Below are 14,340 nucleotides of genomic sequence, written 5' to 3' on the forward strand. Positions count from 1 at the left end.
CCCTCCATCCAGCTGAGAGGATTACATGTCGTAATGTGTGAAATCGTAATGTAAAATGTGTCTCAGACCGACTGTGTGTCTTGGACAGTATGTGCAGGTGTTTGATATTGCCATGCCACATTTTGCCCTATTATTAGAACCAAGGTGAGAAAGTAACTTGAAGAGTTCAACATTAAGAGTCTAATTGCTCCTCTGTGCTGTCTGCCGGAGCAGATGGGGGGCTTTCTGGTTGCAAAGACTAGGTCACAGTGTGAATTAATGGTGCAATAAGGAACAGCCAATTAGGCAGGCCTACGCAAACTAGGCCAAAGTGAGGCTGGAGGTCCGGAAGAGCCTATCATAAACCTTTAAGAAGTGCAAATAAATGCTGCAGCCTCTGAGGTGGACATGAAGCACAACTAGCATATTTTCTACCAATATTTGAACCGCTTATTAAATGGGAGCGGTGAAATCAGCTCACATCAGGCTCTGCTTAGTTGTAAAGTAGCTCCTATCAGGCCTCGATCACATCATTAAAACCATCTTGATGTAGAAACGGCTGTCACACTGGCACTAGGCTGAGCGAGTCGCCCGCTCCCCAGATGTCTCAGCACAATATTCCCTCTGAAATGCAAGTTCAAAAAGAAAAGGCAGTGTGCTTTACTCAGCTTTGAACCATCAGCTAATGCATTACTGCTCCCGCGCGGGACAGCGAGGATTTCGCCAACAAGATGCTCTGAGAACACCATTTGTCTTATCCAAATATAGCTAATGTGTAATGTGTGACTCACTGCAGAGTCGCTTTCAGTGTTGATAGTGATTGGCACATACTATGTACATATATCCATGGAGAAATACAATGCTATGCATGTCTGCAAAATGAGCTAAAGAGATGTTTTGTGGTGTTGAGGGCAGGACAAAGACCTAAAAGGTTAACCACCTGTTTGTTGTTGTTGACAAAATCCACTATGATCATACAAGTATCAATTTAGTTGATGTGTTATTTAATACTATGCTACATAATAACTTTATTAATGATCATCACCTAACATCACCTCAAGCGCTCAGGCTCTGCCCTCAGATTTGTTTGGCACATTGTTGAGTATTTGAACCTACATGACATGACATTTAATTTAGTGTCTAATCCACTACACATGAATCATTAAGCCTGTTGAGTAATAACAGCCTAAACGCAGCACTTGTCCCATGAGATTTATCTAAAATACTGCTTTCCAATGATGACGTGACGAACGCTGACATAATAATTTATTGCAGTAGTATCTCTTGCGCTCATTATTATGACACACTCCACAAGATGGATTATGGACAAAGTGTCATCTTCTTCCCCTTGATGTTCTTAATATGAGACCACCGAGCAACAAATTGTCACATTATCCAGCTATTCCATCAGAGCACACAAGACGAATCACCTGCACCATTTACCATCATCACCCCTTAATGATCCTCTACATGACTGGAACTAGCTGTTCAAAGCAAAAGATATTTATTTACAGCTAGTGAAACACATGTACACAAAAGAAGAAAAATGCTGCAACCACCATAACTCTTCTAATGATTTCCATCTTTATATCATCTCCAGTGGGGACACAGTTTATCCCTCCACCTGGACTTGTCAGCTGAAGGAATTAGTATGCCTCTGTGGTGGCGAGCAGCTGGCTGGATTGTGAATTTGAGCATAGATCAAGTGCATCATTTCATCAAAATAGCACAGGGGGGAATCAGTCAGCCTGGTTAGCTCGCAGGAACTACAGATGACTTTATGACGCTAATATCTCACCTGGGTGTTTATTCGTAAAAAAAGAAACTTAATGTGTCTAAATCTGAGACAGAGAGAGAAAGTGCACACATAAGAGTGAGAGACTACAACAAGTCTGTTATTGAATGTTGGTGGCACCATCTGATACATTTATGCAGACATGGGGGTGGCTTTACAGTAAACTACAACAAATCTAGAGAGAAATCCCACTGCTGCATCACATCCTGTCTGATCCACGATGACAGATTCGCCCTGTGCCAAATGAGTTTCCAATAAACACTTTGATGAATCTTGCAAACTGGAAACAACCCCCTTGTTAGGGCACTGTCTGAAAACAAAAGCTCTGATTGGCTCAACAGGAGCAAGTGTGATATTAGATTATGCAATTTTTAGTTGAGACAATCATGGCTGATTATGCTGAACATCCCCTCGTGCCAAGTGGGGAACACTTTCACATATCCATCCCAAGATATGCTGCCACACTCAGGTGTTGGCTGGTGTAATGGTAAAGTAGTGTGCACTATATCAAGTTTGGATGCTGTGAGGGATATGTGAGATTTAAGTGCAAGAGGCATGTTGGGAAAATGTCATCAGCTGATCATTTTGGATTTAAAGCTGAGGCAGTGGTGATCAAATCTCACAATAAGGACAAAATGATCCAAAACGCAAAGAAAAATGCGCACACAAAGTAATTTCCATGAGAAAACCATCTTAAAATCAGAGTTCCTAAGTGCTGGTGTCTTACCTGGTTGTAGCACTAGATGTTTCTTGCCGGATATATCTGCAGGTCTCCTTCCCACAAGCCGTGCGACAATACAGAGGCAACGTGCAGAGCCTTCATGTGACGAGAGCAGTCCAGATGTTGTTCACTTTGAGCATGTTTGCCATGCAGCGGTTTGGATCTGTCCTTGGTTCTGAAGTGTTGCTCACATTGGCAAGTCTGTCAAACTCCTCTCGGTGCTCTCCCAACTTGTGTCTGCCTGCCTGCGTGCCTGCCACCGTGTGTACAACAAGCCTACAGTCCGGAGCAGTACAGCCTACCCACCGCCCAAGTGCTCATGTGTCCACTCGCATCGACGGACAGCAACGACGCGCGACGGATTCTCCCCTGTATGTGTCTGCCAGGTGAATCTAAAGTAATCTGTGGTTATACTTTATTATTTTTGCGTTAGATTCCCTATAGTCTCTTCTCCTTGGGAAGTGAGATCAACTTCAAAAACAAGAGCTGTTGAGGAATCGCAGTGCTCCTTTGCAGCCGCTCCTTTGCAGCTCCACAGCTATAATGAGCACAACGAGGAGTCGACGCTGCGCTCTCGCCTCTCAGAGAACCTCACTGTGCTTCATCATTTTGCGTTTGTTTGCGAGGCAGCGACATCGGAGCCGACTGAAAAATAATGACAAAAAATAGGCTAGGCGCTGTTAAGTATGCAGGAGTTAAGAATAAAAACAATGACGAAAGTGCATTAATCAGAAAATCTCAAATCCTGTTTCCAACTTCTCACATGCGTCTATTTTTTAAGTGGATCCTCATCAATTGCATTCCCCTGTGGGACACAGCTTGTATTGTGTCAATCTAAATTTTAATGACAAACCTCCTTCTCTCTAGCTCTCTCTCTTAAAAAAAAACTTTCCAAATAGACAAAACAAAGGCGCTGCAGCTCTCCAGCTAAATTTAGAAAGATGAGAAAAGAGAAATGAGCATCAACTTTTTTTTTCTCTCCTCTCTCTCCTCCTCTATGAAGGCTGGCCAGCTCCTCATTCACCTCCATCTCATTAAAACTGAATCACACTCCAGATGAGTGGCACAGCTCTTCACAAACTCGAGAGGCACCTTGCACAGTTTGTTTTCCACTAAAAAGGCTACAACTTCCCACACACACACATATAAAACTATCAAAAGCAGTGAGAGTTCACATCATTTAATCTGCAGCTCAGCTCATGTGGTGGGATGAAGACACGCTTGAGCTCAAGGTTGAATCAAATAGAAAATACATAATTCACCCTAATGTGTTGTTGCAAATATCTCTGAATAAACACAAACATGACGCAGGTAAAAAATGGCTGTCATGGACCAAACAAATGACCCTCAGTGTAGTGATTCAGCCTATTAACTATTTAAAAGCAGTGCAGCCAACAGTGGAGCACTTCAAAGTCTCACAGGTAATTAAGGTTAACCATACTACATGCTGCTCTGTTCTGCAGAGACACCATTTCATGCAACGGGCTGTGCACTTTTTTCTCTCAGCCCAAACAATATTACATCAGCAACATTCTTGTTGCATAATTAGCGAGGAGTGCAGAACAGGTCTGCTGCACCAGTTTGGGTTTTTTGTGTCCAACTCAGTATCCCACTGGGCAACCAGTTACAATTAAATCAGGAAATATTCATGACCTTAAACCATAACCCTTAACATTCAGTATGAATTCTGACACCTTCACACGCTCAAGCACCTCACCTCACCTTTTCCCACCTCTCACACACTCATGCAAAACACATCTCACATTTTCAAATGTTTCATTCCCGCACTAACAGTAGCTACTTTGCAGTTAGGGGGTTGCGGAGAGAAAAACTTTTTTCTGTGTACAATGGCAATTAAAATGACGAGCGGGTCCTGCTTGTTGCATAATTCCCTCAGCTAACACAAAGGGACCAATTTCCTCCTGAAATAGAATTGTAGTTTACATTACAATAGTTGAGGGCATGTGGGCGGAATGCAGAGTTTAGATAGGAACATGCCAATTAATGTCGAGTGAAATTATAGAGGACAGAGACAAAGCGCTCCAAGCCAGTGGTCAGCGCGCATCAGTCTGACTGCTGCTGTCTTCGTGGGTCTCTGATAATTCAGCGTTGATAAAGGATGACAAAACAATCAGTGCAAAATCAACAATTTAGATTCTCTATGTGGTGTTTGTGAGTTTGTTGATATTCACGAGAGTGGAAACATTTGGTATTATTACAAACAAACAAGCTTTTAACAGAAGTATTGCTTCCCGCTGATGAAATAGTCTGGTTTTTCTGTCTTTTATAAACACCTGTTTCTACCAAGGTCTGCAGACTGGAAGGTTTTCCCAATTAATATTTCATCCAGTGTGAACCAGCACAAAATAAATTTCATTTGTTTTGTGCTGGTTCACACTGGATGAAATATTAATTCAGTGTGAACCAGCACAAAATAAATTTCATTTGTTTGTTTGCATCCAGGTGAACTGCCCCTTTAACCAGCGTGATTACTTAATAGCCGGAGACCATCCTGGAACTGGAAGGTCACAGCTTCCCTCCCCGACAGTTCATCCTTGCTTTCAGGATCATTCTGTTGAATTACAACTTGGTTCTTATTATAATTTTGGCCTTATTTCTATTGGCCATGATTACACTCTACTCATTAAAGTAATTGCTGGGAGGACAGAAAGAAACAAAGTCCAGTGTGGCAATAAACTGGAGCAGTCAGACAACCAGATAGAAGCCAAGCTTTGTAAACAAGCCAAGAGTTTAGTCAGATCACTGAAACTATTTGGAGGTAAAACACAACGTGACTGCACTTGTAATAGTGGCAATAATACCTCTTTGGACAGGAAACAATGTGTCCACAAATACTGCATGTACAGCAGGTGTACATTCAAGGGACAGTTCAACCTAAAATAAATATTTTCCCTCTCACCTGTAGCACTATTTATCAGTCTAGGTTGTTTTGGTGAGTTGTTGAGTGTTGGAGATATCGGCTATTGAGATGTAGACACCACTGATGTTTACATCTTGTGATCTTAAGTGCTGTATCATAGGCAACAGGACTTGCTTGAAATTCTTGAGGACGTTTCACCTCTCATCCAGGAGGTTTCTGCAGTTCGTGAACTGAGAGGCTCCTTCAGTCTTCAAGAAACTCAAGCAAGTCCAGTTGCCTACAATACAGCACTAAAGATTACCATGACCTGGATGACTGAGAATCTTCACCAACATGTTTACATCTTGTGCTGTCATGAGCATGAGCCTTTCACCTGGAGATGCACGCTTCCTTCTGCATAGCGATACAGTTGGTGGGTGTAGTTCAATAGAGCCCGGTCTCACTCCAAAGTCGCTGAAATCCGGCGATCCAACAAACACCAACCTTCACCCAAGAGACCGGTGTTGGCATCCCGTAAGATTCTAAAGCCAAACCCTGTTCGTTTTTCCTAAACCTAACCACTTGCTTGTGTTGCCTAAACCCAACCACATGCATCAGTTGTTGGAGGAAAAAAAATATCAATTCATGCTGCTGTACTGACGAAGGGCGTTTATTTTGAAAGAGACTGTATGTAAACGGTAAATTTCCTGTGAAAACGGAAGTGTATTTTGAAAGAAGACAATGCATGTAACAGGCAGAACTTGACACGGCGACCCAGAACATCAACAACCAACGCACCCAGGGTACCTTTCACGTCATATCTGGACGAGGAAGGTCCATGACCAAACGTCGATATGTGACGAGGTTAGAGTGAGAATGTTGTTGAGTTTTGCAGATATCAGCCATTGAGAAGTCTGCCTTCTCTCCAATATAATGGAACTAGGTGGCACTCAGCTTGTGGTGCTCAAAGCGCGAAATCATCAGACTATGCTGTTCTCATTCTACTGAACTACACCTGCCAACTGTATCACCACGCAGAAGGAAGTGTGCATCTACTGCTAACTCACCTAGCATCACTGAGCTAACATCACAACACAGCTGAGGAGGACGACATTAATGTTTAAATCTTGTGCTGTCATGAGCATGAGCCTCTCATCCATAGATGCAAGTTTACTTTTCCAAATTCTGCCTTTGACTGGTCCCCTATTTTATTGGATAATATCAAACCTGTTGCAAGAAATCTTGGAGTCTGGTTTGACAGTAATTTAAGTTTTGAGCAACATGTCACAAAGCCTTAAAAATACAATACCATTTTAACTTTTAAAGACACAGAGACAATTTTACACGCCTTCATCTCTTCACACCTGGATTACTGCAACAGCCTCTTTTCTTGCCTGAATCAAAAATCTATTAATGGACTTTACATTGGCTCCCAGTATGTTTCAGAATAGATATTAAGATTTTACTGATTACTTTTAAGGCTCTTCATGGTCTCTCCCCCAGCTATATCTCCGACCTCTTAGTGGCGTAGATGCCAGGACATACTCTGAAGTCCTTGGGCAGAGGTCTTCTGTCTGTTCCAAACACCCGGATGAAAACTAAAGGGGACAGAGCGTTTGCCGTCAGGGCTTCTGCCCGAGGAAATCAGGTCGGCTGAGTCAGCGATCTCTTTTAAGTCCCCTATTAAAACATACTTTTTTCGGAGAGCCTTTCCTGATTTTATTTGAGTTTTAAGTTCATTTAAACTGTCTGTTATTTCCTAAGTTTTTATACACTAAAGTGTTTTTATCAGTTCTTTTAAAAGTTGTTTTCATGTCTTGTCTGTTTTAATTAATGACAGGTAAAGCACTTTATAAATAAAGATTATATTATAAAATAAAAATTATATTATACTTCTGTGTGGTGATACGGTTGGTGGGCATAGTTCTGTACAAAGAAAATAGTTCCTACATGAAACTGCTCACAGCAAGGTCTGTGAATTATCTTGAGTAACCAGGTCGGGATTTCTGAAAAGAGACATTGCTGTTGAGTTTTTCAAATGTATGTTTTTGGCGCTTTGAGCACCACAAGCCAAGTGCCATCTAGTTCCATTATATTGGAGAGAGGGCAGACATCTCTACAGCTGATATCTCAGACACCCCGTATCTCACATCAAAACAATCCTCATTGATAAACAGCACTACAGGTAAGAAGAGAAAACATGTATTTTTGATTTTGAGATGAACTGTCCCTTTAAGCAATGTCACTGCAGTCCCAGATCTCAGCAATTTCTTTTAAGAGTACAAAGTGATTATTGTTGACAGGAACAGTGATCCTAAACTAAGAAAATAAGAAACACGTTGTAATAAACCGGATTTATTCTTTCATACCCAGAGACATAAAACAGTACGCCTAACACCTCCAAAGACACGGCCAGCCTTGAGTATTTACCCACCGCGATAATTACTCTGTCACACCAGTGATGCCATATGTAAGACTAGTTATGATTAGATTCCCTATGCCCCATCTGTGTGCACAATAAACATTGCAGCATACAAATAATTCACAGAGCAGCACGGACTCAGCAAGTTCCAACCCCATGTGTATGTGAATCAGAGGAGTACACCCACAGCTCCCAGAGAGGTTTTATAATTACACACACATAAAGCATCTCTTCACATTTACTCTTAAAGCTAATTCATCTCGTTTAACTTCATCCTCTGAGAATTTCACCGCATCTTTAGAGCAATCAGCATTTAGATGAAAAACGTAAACACCCCCTATAGATCTTCTTATTTGTAGAGCATTCGTCAAGCAAAAGCTCAGCATTCTGCCAATTAAGTCTCTGAGACAACTCCAATTCAGAGCAAATTAATGAATGAGCGATGCCATAACAGGCCCGTTTGTTGTTGTTGTTTCGCGTTTCCATGTGGAGTAAGAACATACAGTAGTTTAACGAGCGACTGTGAAGAGAAATAATGACTCCGATGAACAGTTAGGCAGCTTAAGATCTCCATGAATGTAATATCAGTTTCCTCAGAGACCACACTGATGATGCCCAAAAATGCAATTCAGCCATAAACAATTATGCTCCTGAGGTCTGGATCCAAAGAGTAGGTTTACTGGGTTATCTGGATAACTTTGTAGTGTCCAAGATTTGTTTCAGGTTTCAGTCAGTCGTCCAGATAACTCAGTAAACAGATCCCTGATTGGATAAGCACTTAATAGCCTCGGTCAGGGAGAGAAGCTTAATGCAATGTGACTGTAATATGTTGTTAATCATTATTTATAATAGCTTTAATTTAAATAAGATACCCTCTTATCTGCAAGTTTCCTCTGGGCTGAAATAGTCTAATTGACCCTTCGCTAAGTCCCGCCCACCATAATGTAGCATCGGGCCAGCTCAGACCAGGGTTCAACAATAATACAGCTGTGCTCCATTGACTCTAATGCAGTCGTTTCAGATTTCCTTCCTTTTCAGGCTGGTTTTGTGGATTTGGAGCTAAATGTTGTGCCTGGGGCACGTCGTGTATTAATGATACTCGTTACCTGGAGAGGTTGGAAAAAGGTGTACATTTCTTCCCTGTTCCAAAACCAAAATCAAACCCTGAAAAGTGTAGGGTTAGCTAGCTAGCTACTGAAGATATAGCCTGCTGAATGTATACACATGCTGCTTTTGCTGTACAGGAACCAGTGAAGGGAAGCAGGGAAACTTTGCTGATATTCAACCAGCTGTGTGCAGTGTGCGCAGATGAACATTGTTTGACTTCCCTCGGAGATCCCTGCCCATCTGGCAGTAGAGGTCCGGGTGCTGGCAGCAGCACCGAGGCTAAGCCAAACACCATTCATCTGCACACACACTGCGATGCCACACAGCTGGTTCAATATCAGCGAAGTTTCACTTTATATTCATTGTCTTCTGTGGCGATCAGCAGTGATGTGGTGTTTCACTTTTACACTGTGATCTGTAGCCTATAGTTCGGCTTTAGCTTCTAACTATCTTTGTCTTTTTAACCTGTTGTTGCTGCTGAGTCAGTTTGACATCCTGGATATATCCTTCAAACACAGACTGTAGACCCCTCTGTCTGCTTCTCTCTGGAATCACTGTTTCAGTTTTCCAAAAATATGATAATATTTCTTCAGGGAGTGCAGTTAGTTACAGTGTGGGCTGCATGCTTACTCTGACAGTTTGTCGAACCATCACAAAAGGACAATTGTGTAGCCTTTGCAGGATGACATGTTGGTTTATCTGACAAAGTTATGCCACAGTTATAGTTAAAGAAAGTCTTATTTGTGTGGTTTTTGATAGGTCTGGACATCAGTACTTAATACCTTTAAGGTATCAACTGAAATAACCAAGACCCAAGAATATCCAAACTTCTCCAGTCAAAAAATACCGGCATTTGATCCTTTTGGTACCCAGATCGAGAACAGAATTACTATTTGTATGTTCTTGCTCAAAGCCAATCACAGCAAGCGTTCTCCAGTTGAATGTGACTTGTGATTGGCCCACTACTGCAGTAGCTACAACCCATACAGTCTGTAGTGTGGTAAAGTCAAGCGTGGTAAATTTGACAGAGCTAGCACTTAATCGTGCAGAGATACCACCAAAACATTCAAAAGTATGGCTATACACACCTGTGGCATGTGATGAAAATCTAATCTAACATGAAGAAGGATGCTTTCAGGAAAAAATGTGACTAAACGTTTCATGTAAGTTTTGTTTCAAGATTTGGGGGAACAGATATGAAATGGGGAGTTAGGATGTCCTCTGCCAGAAAAATGTGAGCATCAAACACTTCATTTCCTGCATACTGGTGAATTCTTATGCACAAATTGTGCCTTTTCTGCATCAATTTATTATGTAAATGTCTTTAATTTGGTCAAAATAAAAGTCCTCTGCTACTTTCTTTTTTTTTTTATTTGGGTAGACAGAAGCCTTTGTCTGCTGGTATTAGTCTTTTCTTTCCAAATGAAAATCTGGAGAAACTTAAATGAATGTGTTTTAGATCAGAATACTGCAGTGGCTATTTACTTGAACCTGGCATATATGGCTGTTCTCTCACTCGATCACACACATGCACATCTCTTTGAGCCGCCCGCAACCTCCAAGTGGGCACGGCTTGCCGCGATGAGCTCGGTGTGATCTCTTGTTTGTTGGAAGATGAAGGATGTGGATATGACTGGACACACATTATAGGCTGTGGGTCATCAGGTGGTCTTCCCGGCCGTAGCTGCCATATTTATTTCAGAAGTGAAGAGAGAGAAGAACAAAAAGGGGAGAAAAAACAAACAGAAATTAGCCTGTGCAAAGAGACGGCAGATGGGAGAAAGGTTGAGAATGTAAAATAACACAATATGACGGCTGAGGAGAAAATGAAGGAGCTGAGGATGAATGTGTGAGGATAATTTTAAGATTGCCAGAGGACAGATGTAAATAAAAGGTAGAGTCACAGAGCTTTGCTTTCAGTGATAGGGAAATGAATATTAATGGTCAGCCCACTTGCCTTGTCATCTTTCTCCTTGACTGATCATGGCAGCAGGCTGCACACTCACCATAATCATGTTCCAATCTCAGATGTGCTCAGGAGGGCTACACGAAGCCAATTATGCATTCGTTCACACCTTTCTTTTTGGGAATGAAATAAATTTTATATCAAAACACGTGCATCACCAACAGAGCTACACAGCCTTGTGAATAATACATAAAATATTTATAACAAGATGCACAAATATTCAGTCAAACATGGGAAACTTAAAAAGAAATTACAGATAACTTTGTGAGTCTGTGTGCTTATAGTAATTTCAGTAATTTCAATGCCTTATGTCAGTTTTAATTAACAGAACCGTGGCCTTTTGTAAACAAGTAAACAACTATATTTGAAATGAACAGAATTCCCTGTATGTTCCTTGAACAATCCTCTGATAAACAAAAACCTTATTAGAAATGCAAGTTATGGATCAGTACAGCAAAATAAAGACATTTCAAGTAAAAATGCTTCTTTTTTCCTTTTTTATCATTCTGAATCATCACTTCTGTAAAAATGTTTCAAGAAACTCAGGCTACCTGAATAAGCTCTGTAGATTTCAAGTGGTTTGATTTCTGTCAGCAATATCCAGCAGATTTGAACACTTTTACTATAAAACTATGATTAAAAGAGTAGAAAAAAATTCTGGTTGTTTTCTTTGTTTCTCTTCTTATCAACATATCCAATGAAAAGACCAAAAAATAGCAATGAATTAATCTTACTAACAATTGTACCTATTGACTGTAGCATATTGCTTTGTACCACAGACCTCCGTTGTTGTCCAGTAACTATTACAAACACATCAGTGAAACACACTGCTGCACTGTGGCACTGTGGTTTACCTAGAGTTGATCCTGCATACACCATACTGCTGCTGTATATACTCACTGGAGCAGTGGTTCCCAACTGGTGGGTCACAGTCCAAAAGTGGATTGCGGGTCCACTCTGAATGGACCGCAAGTGACTAACAAGCATGTTAAGCTTGTAAATGACACACTTTATTTTTAAGTACAGTGAATTTCTGGCACAGAGCTTTTATTTTGAAGTGCTGTTTCCTGCTGCAGAGTGAGTGACTAACAGACACTTGACAGAAACAGCAAACTAGCTCAACGACATGCCCAAACGCAAATATGTCGCTAAATGTATAAACTATATGGATCTTGAACTAATGACTAAAGAGAAATCTGGACCCCCTGGCTGGACCAGTTGGGAACCACTGTGCTAGAGCTCAAAATGTGGATCAATCCGCGGCTAAAAGTAGTTCCCAATAAATGCAGTATTTACTCCTGTTCAAGTAACATTTGTTAGACACTACAGTGCCCAGATGACTGAAGAAATAATTTAACCATTTTTAAAAAAAAAAAAAGACATACACTCATGACTTGTTTTTCAGGATTTTCCGAGAGGAGGGAGTGGGCTCTCAGGGTAAGGAAGGCTAACACATTGTCGGCTTTGGTCTTTTCATGGGGATTTGTCAACCCAGTCACCAGGAAAAATTGTGTTGTACATTTCTGCAAACCACAGATATGATATTTGTGCGTTAATATGTAGCAGATATGTTGAAACTTTTTCAGCAATGCTTTGGTTAACATGTGGTTATGTTTAGGCACAAATTAAACTTGGTATGGTTTGAGAAAGATCATCATTTGGCTTAAAACACCCTTTTTTGGTGGTAGAATCGCAGCTGGAAATGCTGTTGATGTCTAAAAAAAAAACACTGGTTTTGTTGTTTGTTGGTGTTGAACAGCGATCTGAAGCCTGTCAGCTGTCTCATCAAGGTGCCACATATCCACAGTTTGCAAAGACATACAGTGCCAGCATTTTCTCCCAGCGATTGGGCTGGATTTTTTCACAGTAAAGCCTTATCCTTTAATATTTCCCCATTTGAACTTGAACACACAGTGAGACACACTTTTGCAGTTTGTACGTCCCAACCTCTTGAGTTTCAATTCTTTACTCTCTCATCCTCAACTAATACTTTTACTCCTCTCCACCAACAACACCCCACAACTCCTGAGTGGGAGCCTCCGGGCTCTTCTGGTTGGTGTCTCCATAAAGCCATTCCTCTCTGTCTGCCTGCTGTCCACCAGCCTGCTCCCAGTCCGCCTCTTTAAACGAGGTTCCCCTGGAGCCTCTCCCTCTGTAGTTTGGATCCCCTTGATCCTGGAGAGGCACAGAGCGGACTGAGGACCCCGCCAGGGACGTCTCTCTGCTGTCCGACAGGAGAACCCCACTCCCTGAGCTGCATTCGCTGTTAGAGTCTGCACCTAAAACAGTGATAAAACAAAAGGAGGGGATGGACAGATGGTGAGAGGACTTCTATAAACAAACACCACATGAGAAAAGCTTGGCTGCCCAAAAATCCAGTGCTGGGATTGAACCAAAATCTGCATGATGGTGTCTGAGCTGCACTGTGACTTCAGGTCAGAGCTATTATCGCTTCCATAAATTCATTTTAACTTCAAACTCATCAATTATTTGGAAATCATATGCATGCAGGAAAATGAACTCATACATGTATGAAGGTATCTTCAAATGAAATATCAGTATATTAAATATTTTCCAAATATGCTTAAGAGAGATTGTTAAAACAGTTCAATGCCATAATACAAGGTTAGAAAGTGTGCAGTCACGCTTGCAGCTAATATGCAAACATGCTCACAAAGGCAACATAAGCATTCCTTTGTTTACCAGGTATAATGTTTACCATGTCATGTATAGTAAAGCATGTGAGCTAACAAACATTTGCTAATTAACTCTAAACACAAAAAGCTGAGGCTGCATGAGAATGTCGGTAGTTATAAGTATGTAGATATTTAAGCAGTGAATAAATCAGGGGATCCCCCGTGTCATTGAGATTCTTTTTATCGGAATCAAAATATAATCTTGCACATTCAGTTCGGTTTAGGATGATTAGTGAACAAGGAAGCAGGAAATTTTCATAAAATCCAGAGTAGTTGCTCCTCACATATTTTTCTAGTTGTTAATGAACTATGGGAAGAGAAGCAACACCTTGTGCTGCGACTTCAAGTCAGAACTCAAAATAGGCACTGCAATGTTGTTAATTAGAAACTCAGCTAAAGGTCTTCTGCTCTTTAATTGGAGGCATTCATACAAGCAGCCCGACCACTTGACTCCTCAGTGTTTTTTAGTTTGTTCCTCGCAGGTTAATAGGATCAATTTCATACCTGTGTCTGCCTGTCTGCTGACCTTTTGTCTTTGTGTGGCTGCAAATTTTTCCACATAACACTCTTCTCATGTCAATATCTCCTTACACTGAGCCAGCCTGTCGTTAACTGCACACCTGCTGATGATACACACAAGAACTAACCTTTCATATGAAACAGTGGCCAAAAGCAGGAAGGAGGCTAATCATCGTGTTACAGGTGATAAAACATTATGATATGGGACAAATTATCAGAGGCAGCTGAGATTTGTGCAGTTAACCGAATGACAGGCTGACAGACTAATTATTCTG

At 41.1% G+C, this 14,340-nt stretch overlaps 2 protein-coding genes across 2 annotated transcripts in view; both read right to left on the reverse strand.

Moving 5' to 3' along the window:
- Window positions 1-3,422, reverse strand: part of grm2b (glutamate receptor, metabotropic 2b) — a 43,615-nt gene extending 40,193 nt beyond the window's left edge. The window contains exon 1 of the mRNA XM_033627742.2: window positions 2,502-3,422. The gene's annotated coding sequence lies outside the window, so the exon portion shown is untranslated. The remainder of the gene's footprint in view (window positions 1-2,501) is intronic.
- A 6,638-nt stretch (window positions 3,423-10,060) lies between these two features.
- The window catches only part of tex264b (testis expressed 264, ER-phagy receptor b), a 45,187-nt gene continuing 40,907 nt past the window's right edge, over window positions 10,061-14,340 (reverse strand). The window contains exon 4 of the mRNA XM_033625930.2: window positions 10,061-13,129. Within this exon, the coding sequence (XP_033481821.2) occupies window positions 12,843-13,129 (287 nt within the window). The 3' untranslated portion in view covers window positions 10,061-12,842. The remainder of the gene's footprint in view (window positions 13,130-14,340) is intronic.

This window comes from Epinephelus lanceolatus, chromosome 1, assembly GCF_041903045.1.
Source record: "Epinephelus lanceolatus isolate andai-2023 chromosome 1, ASM4190304v1, whole genome shotgun sequence".
Classification (NCBI taxonomy): Eukaryota; Metazoa; Chordata; class Actinopteri; order Perciformes; family Serranidae; genus Epinephelus; species Epinephelus lanceolatus.